The 13,174-nt window shown below is 44.6% G+C and overlaps 1 protein-coding gene across 4 annotated transcripts in view; it reads left to right on the top strand.

The window, feature by feature from the left end:
* Positions 1-113: 113 nt before the first annotated feature.
* The window catches only part of Ect2l (epithelial cell transforming 2 like), a 73,281-nt gene continuing 60,220 nt past the window's right edge, over positions 114-13,174 (top strand). For all 4 annotated transcript variants that reach the window (XM_050159412.1, XM_050159411.1, XM_050159410.1 and 1 more), the window contains exons 1-2: positions 114-3,225; positions 12,632-12,765. In XM_050159412.1, coding sequence (XP_050015369.1) covers positions 12,664-12,765 — 102 coding nt within the window. In that variant the 5' untranslated portion in view covers positions 114-3,225; positions 12,632-12,663. The remainder of the gene's footprint in view (positions 3,226-12,631; positions 12,766-13,174) is intronic.

Below are 13,174 nucleotides of genomic sequence, written 5' to 3'. Positions count from 1 at the left end.
GTCTCTCTTGTCTGTTTGGAAGACCCGGTGGTCTTCCTTCAGTCTGGAAACAAGGGTTCAGTCCTCCAAAGGAAACTGTGTATATAATATGAGGATTTTGTGCCATCTCTGCAAATCCTGTGCCTTTGTGTTTAAATACTGTTTAATGAAAGTGCGTGATTGTAAAGCTAGAGCCTGATTTGGATGCCCATTCTTCCCCTTAGCTTTCTAGCATGTATATACTTGGGCTGAGTTCCCCTTAGCTTTCTAGCGTGTATGTACCTTGGCTGAGTTCTCCTTGGCTTTCTAGCCTGTGTGTACTATGGCTGAGTTCAACTTTGATTTTCAATGTAGCCTGTGAGGATTACCAGCTGCTGGTAGTTGTGTGAGGATGATAGAGATGCACGAAAGACGCCTAGCATGAGGCTGATGCCAGGAAAGCTCTGGAGACATCCTCACTACCTTCCCTCACTTCGTTGTTTCAGTGATGAGGGTCACGCCCCAGACTTGCGGGCGCTAGACAAACAGTGTCATTGAACTACACCAGCCACCCTTTTTTCTAAAATTCTTGACAGTTTCATGAATATCCATTGATTATGCCACCCCCAACACCCTCCTTCCATCCTCCTGAACCCCGTAGTACTTCCCTCTCCCACAGTCATGTCCTTGTTAAATTTTATTTTTATGACTCACGGGGTCTAGTTAGTGAACCATACGGGCGTGGCCCTGGGGCCATCCATGGGCAGCCTACAAGCAGATGCGCCCCTAATGAAAAACGACTCCCACTCCCCCAACAGCCATCAGCTGTGAATAAGCTCTTCAGCTAGGGGTGACTGGTGCCTCGTGAGTTCCTCTCTCTTCCGTGGGGAATATTGACCGGCTTGAGCTCGTCAGTGCAATCACCATGTCAAGTCTGGAAGATGGCCTTTCACAGCATCCCTCCCATCCTCTGTCTCTTATATTCTTTCTGCTGCTTTTTTCCATGATGTTCCCTGAGCCTTGAGGGACCTGATAGAAATGGCTTGTTTAGGGCTGAGTACTCAAAGTCACTTACTCTGAACACCTTAATCGGTTATGAGGTTGCTGCCCACTGCAGAGCAGAGCTTCTCTGACGAGGGTTAAGCGCAGCACTAATTCTAAGGATAGAAACATTTACAAATATTTAGAAAGCAATTTGACAACAACGGTCAGTACTCCCGCAGGACCCATGACTTCTCCAGCCATGGGCTTTTGACCAGGTTTACAGGACAACACATGAATTTCCTTCTTTGTAGCAGGGCTCAAATTCAATCCAAAAGCTGCTGGTTACTCCCTAAGAGTCATGCCATTATTACACCAGTAGGCAGATCTTGCTTAGCAGGGTAGTAGTGTATAGTGTGTAGTCTGTTGATAGCTTTTCTCTCCCACAGACTATATAACACTGCCTAGCACTGTAACAGCTAGCTTACAGGGATGAAGTTTGCACATCCATTTCAATCTGAATTATGTATTTGTCAGTTGGGCCTTAACTGTTAGCTATGGTCGACAACAAAGAACAATGATGATAACGTGTTATTTGAGGTACCTCTGGGTTCTTTCTGTCCTGTAACTCATAGGGAAGTATCTCATACCTGACAGTGAGATTTTTATTTAAAAAACCCCATCTTCTAGGGGAACATTGTCTGTTAAAGATACCTCTGTTCAAACTCCTTTTAAAATTATTTTAAGTTAGTTTGCAAAGCAGTTGGCCTTTTCATACATCCTTAATTGTGTTTGACTCGCCCCCACACCCCAACCCTCACTCCTGCTGAAACACTCGAACCTACCCAGTCCCTTGTCACACCTGTTTTGTGCATTCGCCCGGTCTAAGGCCTCCCGGGCTCTGTGCACTATTCTAGCTTCCTGACCTCAACTAAAACTCACAGATCTAAAAGATGTGCATCTAGGATCTACACAGGAGAGAGAGAGAGAGAGAGAGAGAGAGAGAGAGAGAGAGAGAGAGAGAGAGAGAGAGAGGCATCTGTCTCTCCAGGCCTGGGTTACCTCTATCATATTCTTCAGTCCCGTCCACTTTCCAGAAAAATGTCAGGATTTCCTTTTCCTAACATCTACACAAACTGCCATTGTCTAGACTGGTTTCATTTCCTCACGGCTGTCAGTTAAGCAGCAGGTGTCCCTGTGGTAGGCTGTAGAGTCCTCTGAGTGTATGCCCAGAAGTGGTACAGTTGGGTCATATGGTAGTTCTAATTTTAGCTTGTGGAGACACCTCCACACAGATTTCCCTAGTGGCTGCGCCAGTTTACACTCCCGCCACAGTGGGTTAGTATTTCCCTTTCCCCTTGTTCTCCTCAGCATTGACAGTCCAATGACAGCCATTCTGACTAAAATAAGATATAATCTCAATTTTAATTTACATTTCCTTGATATGTAAAGACCACCCTTTCAACACAGATGTTAGAACCGTTGCATTTTTTTTAAATCGAATTACAGATGATCTCCAAAAACCTAGTATAGAGCAAACTGTTTTTTAACTTAATTGTGTGTTTCCTTCCAGGCTTCATACTTGGGTTTTGTTCAGCCCCCCCATTCATGGGATTGTTAGCTTTCCCATACTCAATTATTGTGCAATTAGCCACGTTAAGTACAAAAAAGCAGTGGCGGAGAGGGAGATGTCACAATAGACAAAGGCATTTTGATCGACGCAGAAACATGTTGGTGTTCGTATGTCTAACTCCTGCATAACTAATTCTGGCAAGAAAAAAAAACTCTAAAGTTTCCTAAGGATTTGCTAAAGATGAACACGAGAAAGGCTAAGAAACACCACCCCTTACCACACAGGTCTTCTTCATTGCTGGCTGTGTAAAGCTAAGCAAACTCCGCTTCGACGCCTAAGCCTCTCTTGACAGACAGCAGCTTTGTGTGTCTGTCACCTTCCAGCGACTTTCAAGACCCTGGAGGTCAGACAGCCACCGCCTCCCACTGCCAGCTAAAGAAACCACCCAGAACTTGAGTCCAGAAAACCTAAGGAAGGAGACTTAAGAGCCCTCCTGCAGCAAAGACCCAGACTGGCCACTGGAGCGCGGCACTGAGCAGGATCTACTTAGTGCCGGACGTGTGGGGCGTGGTGGCGGCCTGTGTTGTCATCCCTATGGAGATGGGGCTGTCCCTGCCCCGTCTGTGCTCTGGAGAACTGCCTCTCCTTTTCACTATACTGTGCCAAGAGGAGTCTGCGGCAGCCCTGCTCAGCCCCTTGGCCACTTCCCGGAGGTAAAGCCCCTGCCTTCTTGGCGATGTCTTTTCCTTGGGACCCCATGGCCTTGGAGGGTCCTGCAGGGTCAGGTTTGAGTTGGGCAGTGGCAACTAAAGCCTTCCCTCCTCCTCCAGAACTCTCCTGGGGTAGAAAGAAGTGCTCCCGCACTTTGGAAAACAGTGATTTTTCACAAGACTCTAAATTAGCTCAGGCTAGCTCTCCTCTCTGGCTCTCTCATCTTGCTCTGTTTGCTACTTTGGAGTCCAGAGATGTGGGAAAGGGCTGTAGGGCTAATAAAGAAGAGGCTAAGACTCTACAGAGACTGGTTCGTGGTTCTAATATTTCATATGCTATGATCTCATGAATAAGGTGAATGACTATGCCATTGCTAAGTGTTTATCTTTTGAGAAGTACTGGTGGTGTACATATGAATAAACATTGCTCTGAATATCAGAACAGTTTCCTGGCAGCATCTGTATCCAAGTTCATGCAATTCAAGCGGTGGTGTGCACATCCCCATGTGGCGGTCTGTCCTCAGAAACTTGACTTGTGTGTTACTTGGGAGCCTTGGAAATCGTGTTCTAAAAACACTGATTTCAGGGGGAGGGAAATAGGAGTGGAGAAAGTTTTAAACAAAAATAGGGCAACAGAGTGAATTTAAATAGTGCAGTGATTTCTTGTGTTGATTTTGTAGCTTTAAATTAGTAAGCATATATACCAACACAAGTAGCATTTTTCCTTAATTTTATGTGTGTGTGTGCATGTGTGTGTGTGTCTAAAGTAGCTCAGGCTGGCCTCCAACTCACTGTGTAGCCAAGAATGACTTTTCACTCCTGACCTCCCAGAACTGGGGTACACATATGTGATACCACACCAGTTTCTATGGTGGTAGATGGAACCCAGGGTTTCCTGCACACTGAGAAAGCATTCAACCTACTGACCTACATCCGTAGCCTCAGGTGTTATTGTGTTTTCTATAAGCTATGGTGCTTCAGTGCAGAATTCTTCAAGCCATCCCATTGCTCCATTACTTTTTTCTTTTCTTTTTTAAAAAATATTTATTTATTTATTATTTATACAGTTTAGCCAGAAAAAGGGTACCAGACCTCATTGCAGATGGTTGTGGACCACCATGTGGTTGCTGGGAATTGAACTCAGGACCTTTGGAAAAGCGGGCAATGCTCTTAACCGCTGAGCCATCCCTCCAGCCCCCTACTTACTATTTTCTTGCATAGTTAATAGAGATATGTATATACCGGCTTGTGTTCGTATTAAATCATGCTCCAAATGCAGGTAAATGCACTGGACCGGGATTGTCTTTCTCTCCTGGTTTTTACCGGTTCCGTCCACATTTCTGTGTGTTGCGTTTCTTCACTGTTATTGGAGAGAACCTTTGTGAGAGGAGTTTTGGATGAGTTACAGTTCAGACTCTAAATGAAGCTCCTCCCAGTTATCTGTATGTGTAAGCTGTAAAGTGCCAAATGCAATCACCTCGCTACCAAGGAATAACATTTTAGAAAATTATTGTATGGGCTGGGCATGGTGCCACACCCTTTAATCTCTGCACTTGGGAGGCAGAGGCAGGTGGATCTCTTTGAGTTGGAGGCTAACCAGGTCTCCATAGTGAATTCCAGGATAGCCAGGGTTACGTAAGGACACTCAAAGCAACAAAAATGTGTCTCTGTGTGTGTCTGTGTTTGTGCGTGTCTGTCTATGTGTGTGTCTGTGTGTGTGCATGTCTGTCTATGTGTGTGTCTGTGTGTGTGTGCGTGTGTATGTGTGTGTCTGTGTGTGTGCGTGTGTGTGCATGTGTCTGTGTGTGTGTCTGTGTGTGCATGTGTCTGTGTGTGTCTCTGTGTGTGTGTCTGCATGTGTCTGTGTGGTGCGTGTCTGTCTGTGTGTCTCTGTGTATGTACTAGAGCACCACAGAGCCCAGAAGAGGGCTGGAGTTAGAAGTGACCGTGAGGGTACCTATGTGGGTGCTGGCAACTGAACTCCCCAAGAGCTGCAAACACTTAGAACAGCAGAGCCATCTTCCCACCCCCGACGAACACATTTTGTTTTTGATATTCTAAGATGTTCCCTCTGCGGGAGTGGAGCAGGACTGGCCTGTTCTGCCCTTCTCCAGCTATGGAACACAAATCACTCGGGGAAGCAGTGAGCTGATGGCACAGCTTTCTGGTTTATTCCAGCAGTGAGGCAGCTCTCTTTGTGGACTGCCTGTTGCCCGGCCATTTCATCTCCTAATCCGGGATTGATTGTTCTAAGAAAATACAAGGAAACAAGACAATCTCAGCAGCTTTTCCTCTCTGCGCACACACTTGCTGAATATGACCTTCACTCTGGCCACCAAAGTGGGAGCTGTCTCTCTCCCAGTCCTCCACGGCTCCCAGCAGGAGTAGGTGTCTCTTGCTATCAGGTCCACTGAGGGAAGCGCAGCTGAAGGCCAGGACTCATTAATCCTAGAAGTCCCAACAGAAAAGCCCCACCTCCTTTAAACACCACCAGCGGCACCACTCTGGGTGCCAGGCCTCTAACACGTGGACCTTTGGGAGGGACCTTCAAGATCCAAACTCCAGCAGATGCCAATCACAGCTCGCAGGTTAGGGCTACAGGCATCAGAGATGGGGCTCAGAAATGGCTCAGCACCACTTGCATGAGCTCGGAAGGGACGTTTTCCTCAGTCCAGCTTTGGATGACTAATCTCTAGTTGACAGCTGTTCTGAGAGGCCCTGAGTTGGAGGCCTACCCGAGCTGCGCCTGGGCTCCTAACTCACAGACACCAGGAGATAACCGGTGTTTGTTACAGTCCGCCACTGACTGGGAAATAATTTGCTAGAATTAGATAAACACTGTGATAATTGCATCAGAAAACACACACACTGCTGAGTGTGATGTCATAGAGAATGAGAGAAAATGCTGTGTATTACTACTTCCTCTAACAGTCACTGTAATGCCAGCGTGTCAAAACTTCTAAAGCATTGTGCATGACATTAATTCTGGTCATTTATTTCCTAATTATATTTAATTACAGAGTCTGTTTCTGAGGAAACAGCCCCTAATACCTTGTAGAATTACTCGTTGGATGATTATAAAAGGCTGGGACAAGAAAAGAAATCATTTGAGAGGCAGAAGTAAGAGAACTGCTTACGAGTCTGAGGCTAGCCTGGGCTGCAGAGTGAGCCCCGCTTCTCCAAACAGGGCCAGAAATCAAGCATTAAAGGGGGAGGGGCGGCCATTCGCACCCTGGGTGAATAGCTAGTTAGGAAAACCGACCTTGGCTTTTACTTCTGAGGCTAGGTCTCTGGTAACCCAGGTTGACCTTGAACTCACTTCGGTGGAGAATGACCTTGAACTACTTCTACCCCTCCAGAGGTACAGGGATTACAGGCGCGTAAGACAGTACTCCATTCTATTGTCCTGAGGTTCAAACCCAGGATATTTCCTGGGTAGCAGGCTAGCCCTCTACCATCTGAGCTATGTTCCTGGTCCCAAACTGGCATTCCAGATAATGAAAATAATTTTGTGTTAACTTGCACACCACAGACAGACAGACAGACAGACAGACAGACACACACACACACACACACCTTGATCATGTATTTAAGCCCACCAGCAGAGACAACAACTATTCTGTTGTGTTCAATTCATTATGTAAGTCAGGAATCCCTCCACACAGAGGATAGCAACGATTCTGAGAAACTTGCTACGTACAAATCTCTTAGTTGGCTCCTGGGGCGATTTTCCATAATAACAGTCAACTATCTTAAAACACCTTAGTGTCATAGGCTTCGTTTTGATGTGCTGATCCAGACAGAGATGTTTAATTTCCCACATTGCCCTGAGGTTTTCAATCATTGTGTTGCTTGTCATGATGCAGTACTCACTGCCTTGCATGGCTGCGTGTACTCACACGTGGTGCTCGCTGTATCATGCTTCGCTCCTGTAGCATTCCCCCAGTTGTTGCCTTTGAAATACGATCACTTTAAATCGTGCCTTTCTCTTGGGTTGTATGGCAGGAGGCAGGACATATGCAAATGCTCGTCTTCCGGGATTCTTGTGCCCCAGTCTTTAGTTGCTTGCTCACTTGGAATTTACAGCACCCAAGGGCGGCTAGAAACCTCCACAGTGCTTGTGTGTCAGCTGGAACATCACCAACACGGGGCAACCCAGCTTGAGCTTCACTGTCTAGAAGTGGGCATAGGGAGGCAACTGAGCTGCTGGATGACTTGTTCTGCATTTACTTAGTGTATTTTGTGTGTGAGTGTGTGTATGTGTGTGTGTGTGTGTATGAGTGTGTGTGTGAGAGAGAGAGAGAGAGAGAGAGAGAGAGAGAGAGAGAGAGGAGAGAGAGAACACGTGTGTGTCCTAGCACTCAGGTGACCAGGTGTTCTCTGGAATGAGTCCTCTCAGGTCTAAAGTGATTTTAAAAAAATTTTCTGACACCACCAAGTCTGTCTGTCTGTCTGTCTGTCTTTCTTTCTTTCTTTTTTTTTTTTTTTGTTGGAGCCTTGCTGTGTTACTTTTGGCTGGCTTCTCGGAGACTCAGAGATCCTCCTGCCTCAGTCTCTTAAGTGCTGGGAATGATGCACCATCACCTCTGTATTCGTCTGTGGCTGTTAATGTCTCATGGAGTGAGTTGGAGTTATAGATCAGCGTGAGAGAATCAACCACTCTGCTAAGTCCTGTGACCACAAAGGGGTATACCTCTCCATTCACTTCGGACTTGAGATCACTTAGAACGTTGGAATTGTTTTCTTCCCTTTGTTTTGTTTTGAGACAGGGTTTCTCTGGAACTCACTCTGTAGACCAGGCTGTCCTCGAGCTCACGACTCGCCTGCTTCTCCCTCCCAAATGCTGGGGTTAAAGGTGTGTGTCACCTCTTCCCGATGAGAATAGTTTTCAATAAAGTGTTATGGTTTTCTTCATAATATTTTTTACTCACTTTTTTCAATGCACTTGTTTTTGATGTTGTAACTATATTACTTTACAAACTTCTTGTTCAAAATACAGAATTACGAAAAAAAACAAATGACCATAGGGCTGGAAGTGCTATGAAGTGAGCTCACCTGGGCTGCTATTTCTAGATCATTCTCAGCCCCTGCAGTCTCCTCTAGTGCCCCCTCCTAAATATTACTCTTTCCTTCTCCAAAGGAAACTGTCTTGGTTCTTCAACCATTGTGATTAACTGTATTGTTCTGTTCCTAGCCTCTTCTGTCACTAGGGTGTGTGTGTGTGAGAGAGCCTCCTGTGGCCGTGTGTAACAGTTCCTTCATCCCATGAGACACAGCTGTTGTAGTGGGAGTGGCGGGGCTGCGTTCCTGGCACCCAGCCACCCGCAAGGCTAGCTTTACCCAAAATAATTACACGGAAACTGTATTCTTTTAAACACTGCCTGGCCCATTGGTTCTAGCCTCTTATTGGCTAGCTCTTACATATTGATCTAACCCATTTCTAATATTCTGTGTAGCACCATGAGCTGGCTTACCAGAAAAGATCTTAACCTGCGTCTGTCTGTCTGGAGTGGGAGAATCATGGCGACCCTTGAATCTGCTTCTTTCTCCCAGCATTCTGTTCTGTTTACTCCGCCTATCTAAATTCTACCCTATCAGAGGGCCAAGCAGTTTCTTTATTACTTAACCAATGAAACAACAGATAGAAAGATGACCCTCCTTCATCACACAGCCTTCTGTTACGTGGATATATAACATTTATCCATCCAGCTGTTGATAGACGCTTGCTTGAATGATCCTCATGCTAAGCAATCTGGTGCTTTTGATGTTTTAATTCATATGTGTACTTTTTCTGTTAGGGCGATTATATATATATGCTCACCTTCAGTAAGTAATGCCAAACAGCTGTCTAAAGTACATCGGCACCAGCTGTGTCTGAGTTCCCAATGCCCACTGTAGCTGGCACGCTAAAGTCTGTTCTGAGTAACAAACCATCCAAAATGTCAAGTGCATGTAACAATAATTATTTTCCACAGCGTTGTAAGTGTGCTGGCTTCCTCTGTGTGGTTCTTCTGTTTGTAGGCCTCTCTGGTCTCTGTGGGTAAGTGCACACACATGGTATAAACTCGTATAGATATACGCACATACACAGAAATACAAAGAAATTGGAAAAAAGAAATCCTTTCGCTTGTTGAATGGGAGGATTTACCCAATATCGCCCTAAAATCTTACCAGAATCTCACGACCACACTGTTTGTTCGATCTTTGTCCAAAGGCTGATTGTTATTGAGACTCTGGCCTGCTGGAAAGCGTACTGGATAGTCTACCCCCAGACTAAGATCTTTCATGTTAGCCCTGGCTGTCTCGCTAGACTTTGCATATATAAATGAAGAAGTTAATCAACCACCAGTTTCTCAATTCTGCTCGGAACCCCTCCAGTCCTGTGTCTATGTTCTCTTTGGCACTTTAGGTTAATCACAGTAACACAGGCAACAGTGTCACTTGGCTTCCTGTAGCTCACTAACCCAGATCACCTTCTGAGCCTGTCTTAATGATACATCCCCTCTTCATCTTTCATCACCCTGGGCCCGGTGTCGGTACTCTGTGTTAAGTTACATATGGCATAAATAAACTTCCACATATATTGGTTTTTGTTAATTCTGAATAGCAAACCACCTTAAAGAAAACAGTGGCTCGAGACAACAGTAATGTCTTGTCCTGATTCAGGTGATCAGCCGGGTGACCGGGGCGGTTGTCCCACTCTGTGTTGTGGCTGGAGCTGTCCTTTCCCTGCAATCTAAGTGCCACCTTTGTCAGAAGTCAAGTACCCATATACACGTGGCTCAGTTTCTGGGCTTCTATTGTTTTGGCGATTCTTGAGCCAAAATCTCACCAGTTGTTTACCTTAACTTTAGGATAAACAAGTCCTGACATATGGACTGCAGCCAAGTCCTGACTCCTCCTCTGCCAAGCTGGCCTTTGCTGGTCTAGATACATTTTCCTTTTTAAGACAGAGTTTCTCTGTAGCCTTGGCTGTCCTAGAACTCATGCTTTAAGCCAGGCTGACCTTGACTCACAGAGACCTGCCTGCCTCTCCCCTCCCAGTGCTGATATTAAAGGCTTGCACCACCACCACCCAGCTTTAGCTACATTTTCTAATCAGTTGTTCAACGCTTTTTGGATTTTGGTTGAGATTACACTGGGTAATAGTGTATTATATTTGGGAGAATATCTTTAACATACATGTTCTTATTTATAATCTATTAATATTTTTGATACACTTTTTAGTTAGTGTTCTATATGGAATGCTTAGCCCTCATATTTGACTTGGATTTTAAAGTTTTTTTTTTTAAATAAATGATACATTGCTGCTTAAAGTCTTCGTGAGGGACTGGAGAGGTGACCCAGTGGTTAAGTATCTGCTTCTCTGGAGGACCAGAGTTGAGTTCCCAGCACCATGTGGCAGCTCACAACTGCCTGGAACTCCAGCTCCATGGGATCTGGCTCCCTCACACAGGTGTACATGCAGGCAAAACATCAATGCACAGACAATGAAAATAAATCATTTAAAATTTTGTAAATGTTTATGAGCATATGGAAATTGATTTTGCCTGTTGAACTTTCAGAAGCAGCTTTTAAACATGTCGAGTTGCTGTTGATTCTGTAGTATAGATGTCAAAAATGGCAATTTCTTTTCTCTCATTAACATTGTTACACATGTTTTTTGGTTATTGATTTATCACACTGCAAAGAGCACTCTGAACAATGTCAAGTAAAGATGCTAATTGTAATCTGAAGGAAGGGTCCTCTTCACTGTAGAGTTCCATGCTTGACATACATTTCTTATCTATACTCATGTTTGGATTCAGAAATCCCCCATGGCTGCTTTACTAAGGGTTGTGTGTGTGTGTGTGTCAATGAATAGGTGGTAGAAACTTATAAAATACACGCTTTGTGTCTACTGAGATTATTATATAACTTCTTTGTTTAGTTTATGATGATAAGCACATTGATTTTATGATGTCGGATTATATTTGACATATTGTAGTACATGTCATCATGTAGTAATCTGACATAATGTCACATTTACATTTGAAGACTAAATCTAGAGCTGGGGATGTAGCTCAGCCAGTAGAATACTCGCCTGGCATGCCTGCAGCAACTCTGAACTCAACCCATAGCGTCATATAAATCCCAAGTAGTGGAACAGCCTTGTAATCTCAATATTAAGACACTTCGAGGGGCAAGGGGATCAAAAGTTCAAAGGTCATCCTCAGCTAAAGCATGTTAGAGGCCAGCCTATGGAGGAGGAGAAGCAGCAGCAACAATTGAATTTGGTGCGTGGGTGATTTCTGCATCTCTGTTTATGGTAGTAAACCTTCAGTATTCCTTTCAGATTGGGAGCTGGTATCAAAGTTTTATTTTGGAATCGCCACCCTTTTCTCCCTTCTTTGAAAGAGCTCACATAAATTTGGTGTGACTTATTCCTTAAGTCTTCAGTTGATGCAGACATTAGTTTTAAGAACAAGATGCTGTGGTTAAGACCAATGCAGTCCAAGTGGTGTCTACAGCAGGCTCACAGCACCGGAAGATGGAGATGGGAACCCATCTTCCATGTTATGTTCCTGGGGAAAAGGTAGACCAGTAGTCCAAAGACATTTAATATACAGAGTGAGCTTGTATTTTATACAAAGGGGTACAAAATGAATGTTACTACAGGAAACTCGTTACTACTGACTGTATTTGCAGAAGTGGACCACGGTGTGGTTGGCAGTCAGAGTTCAACATCTTCCCCCTTGCTGAGGCAGGGTCTCTCTCTTGCTTCTGCCGCTGTACTGCAATCACTAGGCTGGGTGACACTTGAGTTTTCGGCTCATTTCCCTGTTTCTGTTTTTCAAAAAATGTAGGTGTGTTGGGCTTACAGATGTGGGCGCCACCCCTGGCTGTTTACGTCGCTTCAGGACCTGGAACCCAGGTCATCAGGCTTGTGCAAAAAGCTCTTTCACCTACAGAGTCATCACCCTGGTCTCATACCTCGATTCTTAACCCCCAGGAATCTTGAGATAAAAAAAAAAAAAAAGTTTGATGTTTTAAACTAAAATTTGGAGTGATTGGGAATGCAGCAATGGGTAACAATTTCACACCAGTTCTGAGTGGGCAACAGCACTTCAGAAACCCCGTCCTAGCTCTGCACTTTCCCAGCGAAGTAAAATCCCTTGTTTAGATTCAGATCTGGATACATGTATATAAATACAAAATAAATGTCACACTTTGGAGTTCGTGGACACTTGGTGGGTATTTTCATGGTCTACTATACACATGCGTAGACACACCTGAATTTTAATTTTGTGTATGGTTTACCTGTATATTAGTGGATATAGTAACTCTGTGATTCCTATAGAGAAAACAATTAATATTGTGGTTGTTTCTAAGCGTTCTTATCCATACATCTGTTAAATTGAACCAATAGTTCCTAGAAGTGGAAGACAGTAATTTGCTGAGATGTCACTCGGGAACTTTCCCCAGAGAAGTCTGGAAATGGAGAGTTTCCACACGAGATTCAGCACCTGGACTCCTTTTAACAACCGGTCCTTAAACAGACAGGTGAGTTCCATTCTCTACAGAAGACGTGAGTTCAATTGGTAAAGTCAGTTTTACTGAGTACGTTGAGTCTTATGCTATCATGTTTTTTAAAGAAAAATCATTTAGCTTTTGAGTCTTTTTTTTTTTTAATAAACCTGACTATGTCTCAGAGTGAGAGGCTCCTCGCCCAGGACTCTGTTACCCAGGAAGGCACCACATCTGCCCCCACCTCCCCTCAACTCTGCTCCTCCAGGACACCGTGGGCTTCTGTGGTTGGGGGAGGGAAGTAAGGGAAGGGCTTCTGAGAGGTGGCAAGGGCACTTTCATGTATGTGTCTATGTGTCTTTCATCTGTTCTTCTATCGTATGCACACTGCATGATTCCACGGAGCCCCGGAGCGCCTGTTCTTTTGAAAAGTAATTCAAGAAGA

Source organism: Alexandromys fortis, unplaced genomic scaffold (assembly GCF_014885135.2).
Source record: "Alexandromys fortis isolate MF-2015 unplaced genomic scaffold, M_Fortis_MF-2015_v1.1 scaffold_107, whole genome shotgun sequence".
Classification (NCBI taxonomy): Eukaryota; Metazoa; Chordata; class Mammalia; order Rodentia; family Cricetidae; genus Alexandromys; species Alexandromys fortis.
Note: the sequence above shows the minus strand (reverse complement) of the source record. Positions and strands in the feature narration are given on the sequence as shown.